This window comes from Aplosporella prunicola, assembly GCF_010093885.1.
Source record: "Aplosporella prunicola CBS 121167 unplaced genomic scaffold K452scaffold_5, whole genome shotgun sequence".
In the NCBI taxonomy this organism is placed as follows: Eukaryota; Fungi; Ascomycota; class Dothideomycetes; order Botryosphaeriales; family Aplosporellaceae; genus Aplosporella; species Aplosporella prunicola.
Window position 1 is genome coordinate 236129 of NW_022983533.1, and position 14738 is coordinate 250866.

A 14738-nucleotide genomic window follows, 5' to 3' on the forward strand; every position below is an offset into this window, starting at 1 on the left:
TTTACGGCTGTCGCTCTGACGACGCCGAGTGTGCCACCTTGCGTCCAGCAACCAGGTCGCACAGAACGCCGGCCTCTTAATCTCCGGCCCTGTCACGTGCCATCTCACTCGACGCGTACTTGCATAGGTAGAGAATAGGAGCTGGTAGGAAACGAAATGTCTTGTTTGGACCTACGGACTACTCGTACCCGACCCGCCTTGCCGCGCCATCGCCACCCCCTACGCCGCTGCCCTCCTCTTCTTGAACAGAGCCTCGGCCGTCGAGTCCGGAGTAACCTGCCACGCGCCGCAAAGTCAGCAATCATCACCAAATGGGGGAAAACGGGCCCGACTTACCTGGACGCCAAAGTGGAAGTTTTTCGGACGGCCCGCCGCCTCATCCGCAAGCTTCATGTCGAAGGCGAGCAGCATCTTGGCAACGATGGTCTTGATCTCGGTGCTGGCGAAGAAGCGGCCCGGGCACGCGTGGCGACCCGCGCCCCAGTGCATTGAGCTCGAGTTGCTGGTGACGAACTGGTGCATGTGCGCGTCACGCGTCGTCGTGGCATTTTCGCGCAGGTTGTAATAACGCATGCCGTCAAACTTGTCCGCCTCATCAACCAGCGCCGGGTCCTTTGTGCGCGACACCGTGTCCACCTCGACCAGAGTGCCTTCCGGCAGGAAAGTCCCGTCCGAAAGCGTCAGGTCGCGCATGATGCGCCGCTTGAATGTTGTCACGCCAGGGGGGCTCATGCGCTGTGACTCCTTGAGGAACGAATCGAGCTTCTTCAGCTTCGCCATCGTGTCCTTAGTGAAGCCGCCCGTCTCGGCAAGGACAGTCTGGATTTCCTCACGGAGCGGCTCCACGTATTCGGGACGTGCAAACAGGTCGTAGAGCATATGCGTCGCTCCCATTGTTGTAGTGTGGATCGCCGCCATAGCCAGCTGCACTTGCAGCGCCGCCTGGCCCTCGTAGTCCTTGGCCCATGAAGGGCTGCTCTTGGCCTTCATCCACTGCGTCATGTCGTCGTTCTTAATCTCCGTCTCCGAGCGCTCCTTGGTGACGGGCATCATGAACTTGACCGCCTCCTGCCTGACCTTTTTGAGCTGGCGCAGCTCAGGAGTGAAGTACTGCACAAACGGACGCATCCAAGGCTTCCATTGCCTCATGGCACGCGCAACACTGAACGCGGTCAGCGTGTAGTCGCGCGACAGCTCGATCCAGCGTTGGTTGCGGCAGAGAGGCGCACCGACGAACATGCGCGCCGACACTTCGGCAATAATGTTGAGCAGCGCCTGGTGCACCTTGATCGTCGTCCAATCCTCACAGGCCGGGAGGAAGCGTTCCAGCGCCAGGTCGACCTCCTCTGCAATGTTTGCCTGCAGACGGCCCAAGCTGGGCGTCAGGTCCGATCTAATGACATGCTGAGCCAGGGCATTTACGTCCCCACTGATCCCGGAATACTTTCCGGCGAGGAGAACGTTGATGGCGGCAGGAAAGTTGACAACGTCGTCCGAGGCGTTCTTCAATTCGTCCAGGTACTTGGCAGAGAGGATGACGCTCTCGACGCCATCGGTGGTGGTCAGGCGGTAAATTCCATTCTTGAACTTGCGGTAGCCCTCTGCAAGAAGGCTCACCGAATCCGTCAGATATGTCTTCTGCCGCTCTTTCTCGGACAACTCAGCGCGCAGAAGCGGGGCCTGCAAGGCCCTGGGGCGTTGAAAGTAGAGGATGAACAGATAGGAAATTGCCAAGAGAGCCGCAGCGATTGGTACTACCGGGATTTTGCCAGAGCTGCCATAACTCTCGATCCTGGCTTGCAGGATTTCCGGCAAAAACGTGGGGATGTTACGCACGGTATCCATGCCTGCAGAATGGTGAACAAACAATCGGAAAGGCCTTCTATGAGACCATGCAACTGAGGATCATAAAAGAGAGGTGCTAGCGGTTTGCAAAGAAGTGAACGAATACTGACAAAAACAACCAAGGCCAGGCCGCGGACCTGGATATATGTAGTAGACCCCAGAAGCTAATAACGCAGTCCTCGGGAAACCAGCAAGGCGACTTGTGACAAAGGGGGGGAGCACGTGTCCTACTGGAGTCTGGGGGAGGTGTTAGGGCCAATTAAACGAAGCGGGCTACGAGACGGCTACGACGCCGCGAAACTACTACATACGTCGTACATACAGCGGAGACGAGGGCCGTCCAAGTACGAGGACATTGATACAGAAGGGGAAGACTCGAGCCAATGAAACGGTGCTGGCTACGAAAGTCTCGTAAACCCCCATTGCAAAGCCAAGCCCCGGGCCCCTAGGACGAGAATTCATGCCGGCACATCGGAAACCGTAGCGATGGGAGGAGAACAACGTTTGGGCTTTTTGCGGCAGGCGTGCGGCCGCCGGGGCCGTCTCGCGCTCTCGTGCACAAAAAACTGCCGTCGCTCGTCGAGTCGTCGCGCGCTAGGGCGCCTGACTGCGGGAGTACCTAGGTAGCTGTAGGCAAAAGATCATCGCGGGTCAGTGCCACTGGGTCTCGTCTCGGTTTCGCTTTGTGCAGGGCAGGGCAAGTCCCTAAGGGGGGTCAGGCGTGCCGGGGCCCAGGGAATTGGCACCCAGCAGCACTGTGGCACGAAAGGTAAACGCGAAGGCGACGCGTGAGCGAGAGAAAAAGGCGAGGAATAATATCAAGATCCGAGTTATACATAGGTAGTAGGTAGTACTCCGTAAAGTCAATCGGATCGAATCAGCCCGGCTTCCGCTTATGCCCGCCTCTCGCTTAAGCATAAACGCCCATGCCAAGACTGGCCAGGCTCTCTTGCCGATCGACATCGGAGGCTTTTCTAGGTATGAACATGTATGTATGTGTGTATGTATGTACGCGTGCGCTGTCTGCGCCTGCGTCTGCAGCTTGCAGCCTGCGGCCTGCCGGCGTGGGAGAAACGTTGAGCGAGGACGGACCCAAGGCCGGACAAGCCTCCAACGACCTAATCATGAATGAGAATAACGACGACAAAGACAAGGCGAAGGAAGAGGACGAAGTGGATGCAGGACCATGCTGAAGGCGAAGGGATGGTCGAACGAGGAAATAGCTATACAGACGCCTCCGCGAACAGGGGGAGGGGGGCCGGAGAACCGCGCGCAAACCCGCTGCACGCACGCGGATGTGTACAGTAGTTATGTACAACAGCCTCCTGCTCGAAGCCGGCAGCCAGGCCAACTGTACCAGCAGCTGCAACAAACAATAACAGCGGCTATAGCAACAGCAACAGCAACAGACCAAGGCAACCGGAAACTCTGTCCCGAACCCAAACCCCCAAAAAAAGAAGAGGGTAAACAGTACCTAGCAACAAGCAACGCAACGAGCAGATATTAGAATATACTGGACAGGGCCGAATAGGTAGCGTAACCAAACCCTTCGACCGACAACAACAACAACGACGTCCCCAACCTCAACCTCCTAACTAGGTCCCAAGAACGATAAAAATAGAATAAAAATATAGTAAAACCGCGTCTCCGTGCTGCTCATCGCTCGCATATCTCTCTCTTGCTCTCTCTCTCTCTCAGTCGCTCTCGCTTTCGCTCCCCAAAAACCCCCAACCTATCCATCCGCCCATCCGCCCACCCATCCAGTGCAATATCGCCGCTGATGAAATGCTAGGTGCTGCGCGCACATGCGTGTTTCCAATGCCTGCTTGCTTCCTCCACAACAACGGCGTGCGCCCCGTACACGTAAACGTACACGCCTATTCGCTCGCTCGCTCACGCCTCTCACATCCACACACAATACACACACTCGCTCGCTCTCGTTGCCGCTTTCGTCGTCCTCGCTGCCGCCACCGACAACATTCTCACCACCCCCGCCCAACAATGCAGGATATCAACAAGAAGAAAGAAACCAAAAGAAGAAGGTGAAGAAGAGGGAAGGAAGAAGAGGGAAGGAAGAAGAGGGAAGAGGAAAAGCGCGTGCGGCGTATGCAGCAAGCCACAGCACAGAGCGGGAGCAAGGCAAGGCATTGCTGCCAGCCGCGCCGCGCTGCATTGTGCTCGGTCGAACAACTACCTGGGGCAGAGTAGGCGAGGGCGGAGCAGGCCGGACGCGAGCCGAGCCGAGCCGGGCTGGGCTGGCTGGCGTGCGCAGCGTGCGGCGTGGGAGGGTGTGCAGGGCGGGCTTAGGCGGCCTCGCCTTGGGAGAGGCGCTCTTCCATCAATTTGAGCAGGACAGGGGGCACGGACTCGTCGGTGGCGCGGACTGTGAGACGGTATTTCTGCGGCAGAGAAGGTTAATTACAGGAAACTTTGAGGGAAGTAACGAGAAGAGGAATGAGACAAAGGAAGTAGGAAAAAGGTAAACTTACCATAGTGTCAAAGTTCGGCTCAAGACGCAACAGACATCCGCACCGGCCATTGCGCGTGTGCAGCACCGTAGCACCGACAATGTTCTTCTGATTCGGATCCACGCCGTCCAGCAGCCCCCATTTGAAGCCCTCGACAACGCGGCGCGTGAAGCCCATGCTGGTCGCGCGCCCCTTGCCCACCAGCCCAAACACCTTCTGCGCCTCGCGCGGCGCGCCTCCAATCTGCTTCCAGCGCTTGAAGAAGTCGTCGGCCGACAGCATCGCCCCCTCCATGTACTTGTGCAGTACGACCGGCAGTTGCAGCGTCAGTGCCTGCAGCGATCCCGCCAAGTACGAGATGCGGATCGTTGGCGGGTGCTCGAATACATTGACCGCTTCGAACATGATCATTTGCTGCGTTTGCCCGTCTGGCAGGACGTTGGTCTCTGGCAGTCCCTTGACGTCGGATTTCAACGTCTCCGATGACCGGTTGTCTAGCGTTGTAGTGAACGACCCCATTACCGAAGACGACTTGTTCGTAAAGTACAGGATGATGCAGCCGAGCTCACCCCGGTACTCGGACCGCAGCCCGACTTGGATCTGCGCATCCTCGTACAGCACGCCCTCGGCGCGGAGCAGCAGTCGGTTGTACCCAATCTCCCAGTCGGGAGAGAGATGGGCCGCGCTGGCGAGGTTTGGTGCGTTTGCGTCCGTGGCCTTGCCGCTCATGTCGAGCCCCAGAAGATCGTTGGCACCACTGGCACCGTTCGAGCCGCCGTTGGGTGTTGTCGGAGTGCCGTTGTTGGAGACGGCATTGGTGAAGGAGCGCTTGAGACCGGTGTGCTGGACCAGGTTGAATTCCTTGGGGTCGGTGTTGGCGTCCTTGCCGCCAACCACCCATGTCCGCTTGTCGCTCGTGCCAGCGTGCTTCTGGTGGAGTCGCGATAACAGCGCCGAGGCTCGCTCGGGGAAAGGGGGCATTTCGTCACAGACAGTTCTTAGGAGGTCGTCTGTCGGGAGCGTGGCCAGCGCCAAGTACTCGCAGGCTCTTTGCTGCAGTTCCGAGTCCAGAGTGTGGCTGAAATCTTGGAAGATTTGCAGGAGCTGCGGCTTGATTTCCGGAAACAAGTTTACGAATTTGATAAAAGAAGACAGGAGAATTGCTCTCGTGCTGGACGAGCAGCCCAACATCTTGGCGCGCAATGCCATGAATTGCTCAATTGGGCTGCAGCCCTGGTTGTCCGCGATCAAGTGACCAAACTCACCAAGCAGATAGCCTCCAATCTTGACCAGCGTCTCATGGCAGTGCTCCGCCTTGACATACTGAAGAATGTTCTGAGCCGCATACACCTGGAGCTCCTCGTTGTTCGTGACAATCTGAATGACACGCTGCCAGACTTCATCGCTAACGTGATCACCAGCCATGGCGATCAGCTTCAGCGAGATATCCACATACCACTGTACATCCGTCGCATATTTTTCCGTTAAGATAGCAATCTTCAAGACCATTTCTTCTCTGATGGCAAAGTCGGCAGTTTGGAGGTATTTGAGAAGTTCAGAAACGATGGGTGCCGCGTTGCTAGAATCGCACATGCTGTACAGCAGATCCAGACCCTGACGACGGACGCTAATGTCCCTGTCTCGTAACGAGTTGATAATGATACCCTGGTGCTTTTTGATCGGGTCCAGTGTCTCTGCGCGTGCCGCCAAATGCGTCATGGCTTCCAAACCGAGGTATCGGACGTTCGTTTCCCGGGACTGAATGAATTTGCCCAGTCGCGACGAGATTTGTACCATGAGATCGTGCTCCGTGTCGAGGTGAATAACAAGGTTGATGGCTTCAAAAAGCACGGCGTTTTGAGCGTTGTTTTGCTGTACATTCTTGGGCATTTCCATCGCAGATTCCAGGATGTGATGCAGCGATTCCCGAATCAGCTGCCGCGTGTGCGTATCTTCCGAAGGAGGGTAGTATTGGAGAAGCCTCAATAGCTTGACCTGAATCCAAGGGCAAGGGACCTTGTAGTAAAGATAGTCAACTGTGCAGTCCTTGTCTATGATGATCTTCTTAAGCCGATTAGCAGCCTTGACATAGCTACCCTTGTACTGTTGCGGGTTTTCCTGCACCAAAGCCATCACTAGCGACGTGACAGAAAGCGCCACACCCATGTCTGGATCATCCATGAGCGCTATTATACGCTCCGCCCACTCGAGCTGAACGATTTCGGGGAATTTCCGGTAGAGGCGAAGAAGCGTCAGCGCCGCCTTCTTCTTGACGAAAGACTTCGAGGTCGGGGAGATCAGCAGACGATGGACATCCGAAGCCAGGGATTCGCCCATCTCTTTCCCGCCTACGTTGGCAATCGCGTGCAAAGCCAGACAGTTGTTGAGCTCATTGTGATCCAAAAGGTCCTTCCTTATGCTGTTGACGACCAGGTGCAACAGCTCGTGCTCCTCGTGCAGGAACAGGGTGACAGCCAGATAACCAATTTGCTTCTCCGAGTATTTGGTCGCCGAGATGAGGTTGACGGCCTCGAGATGCCCAAAGTCGACGTTCCATCCAAGTATGTAGATGTAGAGCAGCTTGCAGACGTATTTCTTCTTGGAGTAGCCGTTCAGGTTCCCGTCCTTGAACTTCTGGCGGATGTTGGCCAGCTCCTTATTGATGCGCTTCTCCTCGAGCTCGCGCGCGCGGGCGTTGCGCAGGTCAGCGATGAAGGACACCAGGCCGCGCATCGTGTTGGGCTGGCTCGAACTGCCGCGGCTGAACAGGCCGCCGCTGCCCGCGTTGGACGCCATGGCGACGTCGGCAGTCCAATTCTACGTCGCCTCGAGGGCGGTCGGCCTTGTGGGACTACGCGCTTGGCAGGCGGAACGTCGCGTCGTCGCTGGCGTGGATTCGAGAGGGCCTAGGGGGGCGGAGGTTGCGGAGGTAAGGGTGAGGGGCGGATTGGCGCGGCCGTTGCGGTGTGGGCGCTGCGCGGAAACGGTCGAGGTGCAGAGCGAGGGGAGCGGTGGCGAGTGGTGAGAGACGACGTCTCGGGGTGGATGGCGCGTGGGCGGGGATTAATTCGTCGGGCTGCTGGTGGCTCTCTGGCAGCTCGCGAGCATGCGGTAGTTGAGCGGTATCCTTGGAGCTAGGCCCCGGAAGCCAAGTAATCCCGACGGGAGGATCTTCATCTTCCCAGTGGACCATCGCAGCAATCAAACATTCAAACAAACTCCGAGTTCATTGTTGGTATCTTGATCCTACTAGCCTCTGCTAATTAAAGTTGCCCTGAATTTCCATTGCCCCAAGGAGAGCCTAAACCGCTCAACCCACATCAAAACCCTTAACGCCTGACAACACCGTCCCATGCATGCCTCCTAAACCCGCAGTCAACTACTTGCGGTTGGTGAAGTCGGTCTCAAGCTCTGACTGGCCGAGCTCGGCGCCAGAGCAAGTGCACGAGTCTGCGGGGTCATGTTAGCGGGGGGCCTCTCTACCCAACATGGATTAATCGAAGCAACTCACCACTGGACCTCTTGCCGCAGGCACAGGCAGTGCCCTTGACCGTGTTCTCTTCGCCGGAGCGGTTGCAGGTGCAGGAGCCGGCAGCGCGTTGGCCTAAAAATTGCCGTCAGCCACGTGTTCCCGGTGCACGTGAGTGCCGATGCGACTATAGTAGTCGAGAGATAAATACATACCGCAGGAGCAGGTAGCGCCGTTCACCTTGTTCTCGGCCTGGGCCTTCTCGCAGTTGCAGTGCATGGCCTTCTGCTTGCCGCAGGAGCAGGTAGCCTCCTTGGCACAGACGCAGCCGGTGCCGTCACGCTTGCAGCAGGAAGCGGGGATAGCGCCAGTGGGAGCAGACATGGTGATGGTAGAGTGGTGGTGGTGGAGTGTTGGTAAAGAGTAGAAGTGGTAGAGGAGAGAAAGCTGTGTTTCTTGGATGCGAAGAAAGTCTTTGAGGATTGTCTGATGAGAAGGAAACCAAGCAGGAACAAGCAGGCCTTATAAGTCTTTGGCATGGAGTATCTGATGGCCGGAATCAGATATGTAGAGGCAGGAGCCGGCCAATCACACGCGCGTCAAAGTAAGCGGGGGCGAAAAAAGGCGACCGCGCCCGCCCGACATGATGCTTCGGCCGTCTGACCACGGCCGACTTTCACGACACCGCGTGGCACGGACAACCGTGCATCCTGTCTTTTTTGCAGCTTGCTTATTCGGTGCTGTGTTATTGGCCTCCCTCCCCGAGTCTGGATCATTACCTCGCATTCGCCGTGACTCGTCGAGGCTCATGCCCAACACTTTCGTTTCGCTTTATACTACTATAGACAAGGTCTCGGACATTTCAATTTTTCAACAAATGCTTCGCCACTAATCATGCCACTCTGACTCTGTCCCAACCCCTCTACGAGTGGGCTTGCTCTTGGGTTGCAGTCTTTCACAACCACCACAGCTGACAACTAGGCATGAAGTTCGGCTGTCGGTACATACCGACTTGAGGCTCTGCACCAGCATTAAAGGGCTCCACAACAGCTCCCGACCTGCCGGACTTGGTCCTGGCTCCCCACATTTCTCCTACTACAATACAAGCGGTCGGGTCTATGCAGTTCGGGGCGATAACGATGAGTCGGCGTGATTCTCAGACCAGTCTGTACTAGAATCTTCTCAACCAGCTATGGTCGCCTCCTGATTGCAGCTCCATTGATCTTTAACTCGAAGCTTCTTAGACCATCTTCTGACGAGTCCGAGCAATTTGATGGTCTGGCTGATATGGACGGTATTCACGTTCGAAGGTAATGTCGAGCCTAGCGCTCAGCTCACAAAACATTAAAAAACACCAAACGGTTTAGATGGTTCGAAACCGAAACCATCATATCATTCTTAATGAATAAAGCAATCTATTAATGCTCGTTATCATCAGTTGCAGTGAGTAATCTGCCCAGAAACCAGTCAATTCCACAACTTCGACCATTCAATGTATGAGAGCTTAGACCCCAATGGTGAGAAGAGGCATTTTGTTAAAATGATATATCAATATGTATGAACCTCAAAGGCACCCGATAATTTCTTACCCCCTCCAGATATTCTGCCCACATCACGTAATAACATACCTGCAAAGTCCTGTGATATACTTTCTACCTTAAGATGGCTTTTATCCTGTAAGTGTCTTTACACCCTTTGAATATTTAATTTCTACATCCTCGTAGAATACTCTAGTACTTCCCTATATTTACCTTTATATCTTGTTAATACTATTATACCTTCTATCTTTTTACTTCTTCGCGGTTATATGGTGCCTACTAACCGTAGCGTGATAGTCTATCATAACTACCTAAGGAGTACTCTATAGGTATTGTAGATTTCGCTTAACATGTAGTTGAGGAGTGGGCAAATTATTCAGGGCCAACCGCCGTTCACCGCCACGGATATCTCTAAAATTGTGCATCAGAAGAAATAGAAGGACTTGTTTTTTGGTGCTGCCAGCCCCGAAGCTGATAAACAATAAGCATAGTCAAGGGCGCCTGCCTATCATCCAGAGACCAAACGCCAAAGATTGACGTGTTTCAATCTTGAATGCCCGTTTCCGCCCGCTCAAGAGGGTGCTCAGAAACAACTCCGAAATGGTGAAATGAACAGCCCAGCCTAACCTTGATAGTAATTGAAAAACTGATAAAGGCTAAGACAACCTATTCTTGATCATGAAGGCCATGGGAAGCACTCACAGGCAGCTGCTTGAAGATACGCGGCGAGCAGTGAACGTACTACACCCAAAGCGCTTTGAAGAACCTCAAAGGTAAGGCATGCCATTAATACGAAAAAACCAAACACTTCCTCCCAGCAGCCCGGGGAATCCAACACGACTTTGCGAACCGACATGAGCCCAGCAACTGTGAAGCAAACAAGAGGCCGCAGTAACACACCAAACATTTTTCCACCCTCTTAACACAAACACCCTCACAGAATCCCCCAGAACCTTCCACGCCCTTCCATACGCTTCTCGCACCCTCTTCCCATGACCTCACCGCACACGCACGGCCCCACCCCCCAGTGTATATAAACCCCCTCCCCCCTCCCTCCCTCCAATTCTTTTCTCCAGTTCTCTTTGCCCTTTGGCTTAGATCTAAATGCAGTATCTGTTCTTTTTAGGTGAGCATTCTTACGGCCGTTCCAGCGATTAATATAGGGCGTTGGCTAAGATTATCTGTTCTTTTTAGTCTAATCGCTAATAGCCCTCTACGGAGGTGCATTTCGTGATTAACTAGTTTTTGGACCTCGCGCGGCGGCTGCGTGGCTTTTGCTGCGTACGTCGTCGCCACGGTGTCGCTCGTATTGCACTGTTGCGGGCTGACGCGAACGGCTGGTTTTGCTTTATGCCATACCGCCTTTTCGGCGGAGGTGTTTGCTTTGCTTTGCTTGCCTTTTTCGTTGCTGTGCTCGGCTTGTCTGGGCCTATGATGAAGATGGGTTTCTTTCTTTGCTGCAATGACGACGGCGACGATGACAACTATCTATAGATAGGCATGCCGACGACGCCATGGAGTGCATGGTTATGACGCAACATGCCTTTAGTGGTTTTAATAGCCTGAGTCGCCTGTATGCAGACGCAGAAGTGGTCGTAATATACGCCGGATATGGGCGTGAGGACGCCGGCTAGGACACAAAGTTGGGTTAAACGGCCTATCAGTGATGAGGAGAGCCACAACAGTGATGACAATAACGAGACATGGACAATGGCAAGGCTTGTTTCGTTTGCTAAGACTCACTGTGTGAGTGATGCGTGATACAGCCCTTCCTCGCATCCCAACCCCAATCACCGCAGCGACCGCATACCACTTTGCACGCATCAATTAAGCAATCAGCGTCCAGTTAGAATGACACAATTAGTACTCTACACATCGACGCATTGCAACGGGTCACTGTTCACAAAGATAATCTCTCACGTAACGTCCGTCACCGTAAATCGAGATACACCGTGTAGTGAGACGGGGGACGATACAAGCGGTCCCTATAGAGTACTCTTTACCTAGCCCCCAGCCAGAATCTCGGTATGACTGGAGAGGTCTTAGAGCACACACAGACTCTACATGTCTTAGCTGCGTCACTTCTTCCACTGCAATCCATACAAGCATCACCATCTCGCAAGACGGTGAGCCTTGCTTCACAGTGACGGACGTTATATGAACCACCGAAGAACCAAACATCACACCATACAAACAACGTCTCAACCCAACACGACCAATCGACATCATAAATTACGTACTACTTTACACACTCACAACCACAAGAAAGAAGCCAACAACCAGACATCCACCCCAGCACAACTCGCCAGCGAGCTCCACAACGCTTTCCCCCAGAATCACGCGTTGCACCTTTATTTCACCTATCCAAACCACCAGAAAGGACCCCTTACACGCACAGACACCGCAGCCGAGCGATCATCGCAGTAACCCCATGGTCCGACTTTCGTATGCTGTTGTCGTTGTTGGGGTCGGGTATGTATGTACTGACTGAAAAGGAGAACAGAAAAACAGAATATGAAACAAAGGAGACCGAAATGTTTTCTTCAACCCATCCCTGAGGCAAGTAAGGAGAGAGTGCGTGAATGAGAAAGATGTAGCTGGATTCCATTGCCCAGATCGTTCGGTGAAATGGAGTGCGAGCGCTCGGCAGGCGTGAAGCTGATCTGATCCATGGTCTTTTCGTCCCCATCGCATCGCATCACACCACAATGTCTCCCACATTATCGTCTAGAAGACGACATTCTCATTGCCGGAACCTGCCAGACCTTGCTGGCACCTTTCTCCGCCCCCTCGCTGACCTCCCACTCCAACTTCTCAGTGTCGCGCTCGCCACGGCAACCGGGCCTAAAGCTCCAGCGCACGGCGCCGCGGTCCGTCCACGCCCAGAGCACGTTCTCAGAGCTGGCGGTGGCGCTGATGCCGCTGTTGTCTTCGCCGCCGAAGCTCAAGCTGAAGACGACGCCCTGGCGCGGCAGCTCGACGGGCTCTAAGCACACGATGGAGTTGGAGCTGTCGTCGTTGTTAGTGTTGCGTTGGTTATTGGTGGCGCCATTCACGTTGGTGTCGGAGCTGGTGGTCGTGGTTGCTGTTTGTTTGCGGCCGCCTTTTGCTGACACTGAGGGGGGGATGATGTAGTCCAAGTGGGGGTCTTGGGTATGAGGGAAGCAGAGAAGGGGGTTGCTAGCGTAGTAGTCGTGTCCGCAGCGGTGGAGATATGCATGGTCTTCTTCTTCATCTGTAGAAGGCGACGGGGGCTTTGGAGAGTCGCTTTCACCGTCCAAATCGACAGAAGAGGAAGAATCTGAAGAGTCGTCGAGAAGTGCATCCGTCACACGCGATCTTTTGGAATCAGCTGGCAGCCAACGCTTGAAGAACGCCGTCGGGCGTATCGCCCAGACTAACACACGGTCCCAGCTGGCCATGGCGATGCGCGTGCCGCCTGGTGATATGGCGACAATCGTACCAAGTGATGACAAGGAGTTCTTGGTTAGCGGCAAACCGACGAGTTGCGCAACGACGAAATGTTCTAGCGAAGGGTAGTGTCTCCGCATGTCGTACCTCTCATCTCCGGGTGGATATTGGACACCTTTTATGATGTAAGCACCACGGCGGACGCCGCTTGTTTGGATGTAGAGTTGAAGGACCTTTACGGTTTGTCAACTTTCGACACAGTGGGGAGATATGAGGCTACAGAGAAATTATGGATAGCCAAGCTATGTCTAGTAACTTACGGAGTTGATGCAATACTCCTCATCATTCACGACATCCTTCAATCTGTGCGTATGATGGGCTGCAAAGGGAATGCCCAAGGAGGGTCCTGTGAACTGTTCTGCTGAGATCGTTAAAGACGAGATGATTACGCTTATGTTTCCTCTGAGCTCAAGCCTGCGGTCGTCTATGAACCAATATGGCGTGGGATTTCCGGGATTTGACAGCAAAGTTGTATTTTGGGCGAGTGAGATGGCATCCGGCGGCGGCTCGTTCTGCTCCTCGAAAGCTAACGACGGCGTATATGTAGTCATGTGGGGAAAAGAATCTAATCACGGAGCCATGTCAATTACGCACGTTCCATATATTGACTTGAAAAGAAATATATCATTGAGATTTATTGTAGACCGTAGCATGATGTATCTTACCATAGTACTTGGAAGAGGACTTGCTGTAGCTAGTCATCTTCCAGGGGGAGGCTGCCCTCAGTCCCCCAGATTTCTTGAAAGTTATCATTGCTGTGCCATGTTCATCAACCGCCATCGCAGTGGGCTCGAAGCCGTCTTCAAGGTAAACGTCTCGAATATTCTCGATAGACACGTCAAAGGAAGAGGTGAAGCGCCATGTGACGAGCTTCAATACTTCTTCAGACTGTCTCGAAGCCTCTTGCATGAAGGGTCCTTTTGGAACGCCAAGCACGCGGTAGCGGTACAGCACTGCCAGCTTCTCCATGCACTGGTAGCGTTCTCTTAGACTGTGCATGTCATGGAACGCAGTCAGCATCACCTCGAATGTTACCTGCGGCGGGTCTGCTTTATCATCCAAGCCGAGCTCGCGCGGTGACAGGACGCATTTCAGGACGGGGGAGCGGGCTCTGATGCTGTAGACCCTAATGGTTGCATCCTGGGGGCATACGGCAGCCATGAACATGTGGTTGGTGCGACATGGGCAGCTCAAGAAACTGCTCAGCTTGGAGTTGATCTTGGCGGGGGAGTCAAGGCGTAGCACGTCGGCGAGCGGCGTAACGCCGTGCAGAATGTGTCTCGCAGCTCTGCGGTTGAAGGAATCCAGGAGGGCATCGGCTTTACTCTTAGCGCGCGTGTCTATGTAACCGGGGACCTTCCTCAGCTGATCTCGCAGGAGCGACTTGGAGCCAAGGGCGTGTCTTCTGATGGACTTGCACACTAGGAGGCATACAGAGAAGCTCGCCGGGTCCAAGAGGCGCAAGACGTCTAGCACCAGCTCTGGCGGCAGATGGAGCAGCATGGCAAGTGGGGAAGTCGAGCTGCGGCGGCGGTCAGTGCCATGGCCGAAGTGGGCCAGAGGCGTGAGCAAGGAAAACGTAAAAAGGTGAGGCGGTGTATGTTGGGTTGGTAAGGCAGCAAGAGAGAAAAAAAAAAGGCTCGCACTCACGGGGCTGCAAGGGAGAGCGTGGCTAGAGGCTGGACCCTGGATTGTGGAGCTGGTGTTTTGTCAGAAGTGGGCGACGATGGCACGGATGGACGTGGACGCCAGGGACGCGAGACGGGGCGAGGTGGTGCGGATCGGCAGGGCTGTGGCTGGTGCGTGGGTGCGTGGCTGTGTCACGTGCGCGTGGGCGAGAACGGCGAGAAATCCAGAATCACCGGAATCCGGTTTGCACACAAAGAAGGCCCGATGCACGACATCACGACTTGGCCGCCGAGTCGACGACGGGTGGCCCCTGGCAAA

At 54.6% G+C, this 14738-nt stretch overlaps 4 protein-coding genes across 4 annotated transcripts; all 4 read right to left on the reverse strand.

The window, feature by feature from the left end:
- Positions 1-143: 143 nt before the first annotated feature.
- Positions 144-2209, reverse strand: K452DRAFT_265384 (uncharacterized protein). The gene is made up of 2 exons (XM_033538747.1): positions 337-2209; positions 144-276 (listed from the first exon to the last, which is right to left on the reverse strand). The coding sequence occupies exons 1-2, from the start codon at positions 1843-1845 to the stop codon at positions 220-222; spliced, it is 1566 nt and encodes a 521-aa protein (XP_033400638.1). The 5' UTR covers positions 1846-2209; the 3' UTR covers positions 144-219.
- A 1939-nt stretch (positions 2210-4148) lies between these two features.
- K452DRAFT_221955 (uncharacterized protein) lies at positions 4149-7046 on the reverse strand (the record flags this gene model as incomplete). The annotated part of the gene is made up of 2 exons (XM_033536538.1): positions 4149-4244; positions 4335-7046. The coding sequence occupies 2 exons, from the start codon at positions 7044-7046 to the stop codon at positions 4149-4151; spliced, it is 2808 nt and encodes a 935-aa protein (XP_033400639.1).
- A 476-nt stretch (positions 7047-7522) lies between these two features.
- K452DRAFT_316072 (uncharacterized protein) lies at positions 7523-8413 on the reverse strand. Its single transcript, XM_033543922.1, has 3 exons — positions 7998-8413; positions 7825-7917; positions 7523-7763 (listed from the first exon to the last, which is right to left on the reverse strand). The coding sequence occupies exons 1-3, from the start codon at positions 8164-8166 to the stop codon at positions 7693-7695; spliced, it is 333 nt and encodes a 110-aa protein (XP_033400640.1). The 5' UTR covers positions 8167-8413; the 3' UTR covers positions 7523-7692.
- A 3512-nt stretch (positions 8414-11925) lies between these two features.
- Positions 11926-14078, reverse strand: K452DRAFT_132538 (uncharacterized protein). Its single transcript, XM_033535299.1, has 3 exons — positions 13457-14078; positions 13052-13356; positions 11926-12964 (listed from the first exon to the last, which is right to left on the reverse strand). The coding sequence occupies exons 1-3, from the start codon at positions 13956-13958 to the stop codon at positions 12041-12043; spliced, it is 1731 nt and encodes a 576-aa protein (XP_033400641.1). The 5' UTR covers positions 13959-14078; the 3' UTR covers positions 11926-12040.
- Positions 14079-14738: the final 660 nt, after the last annotated feature.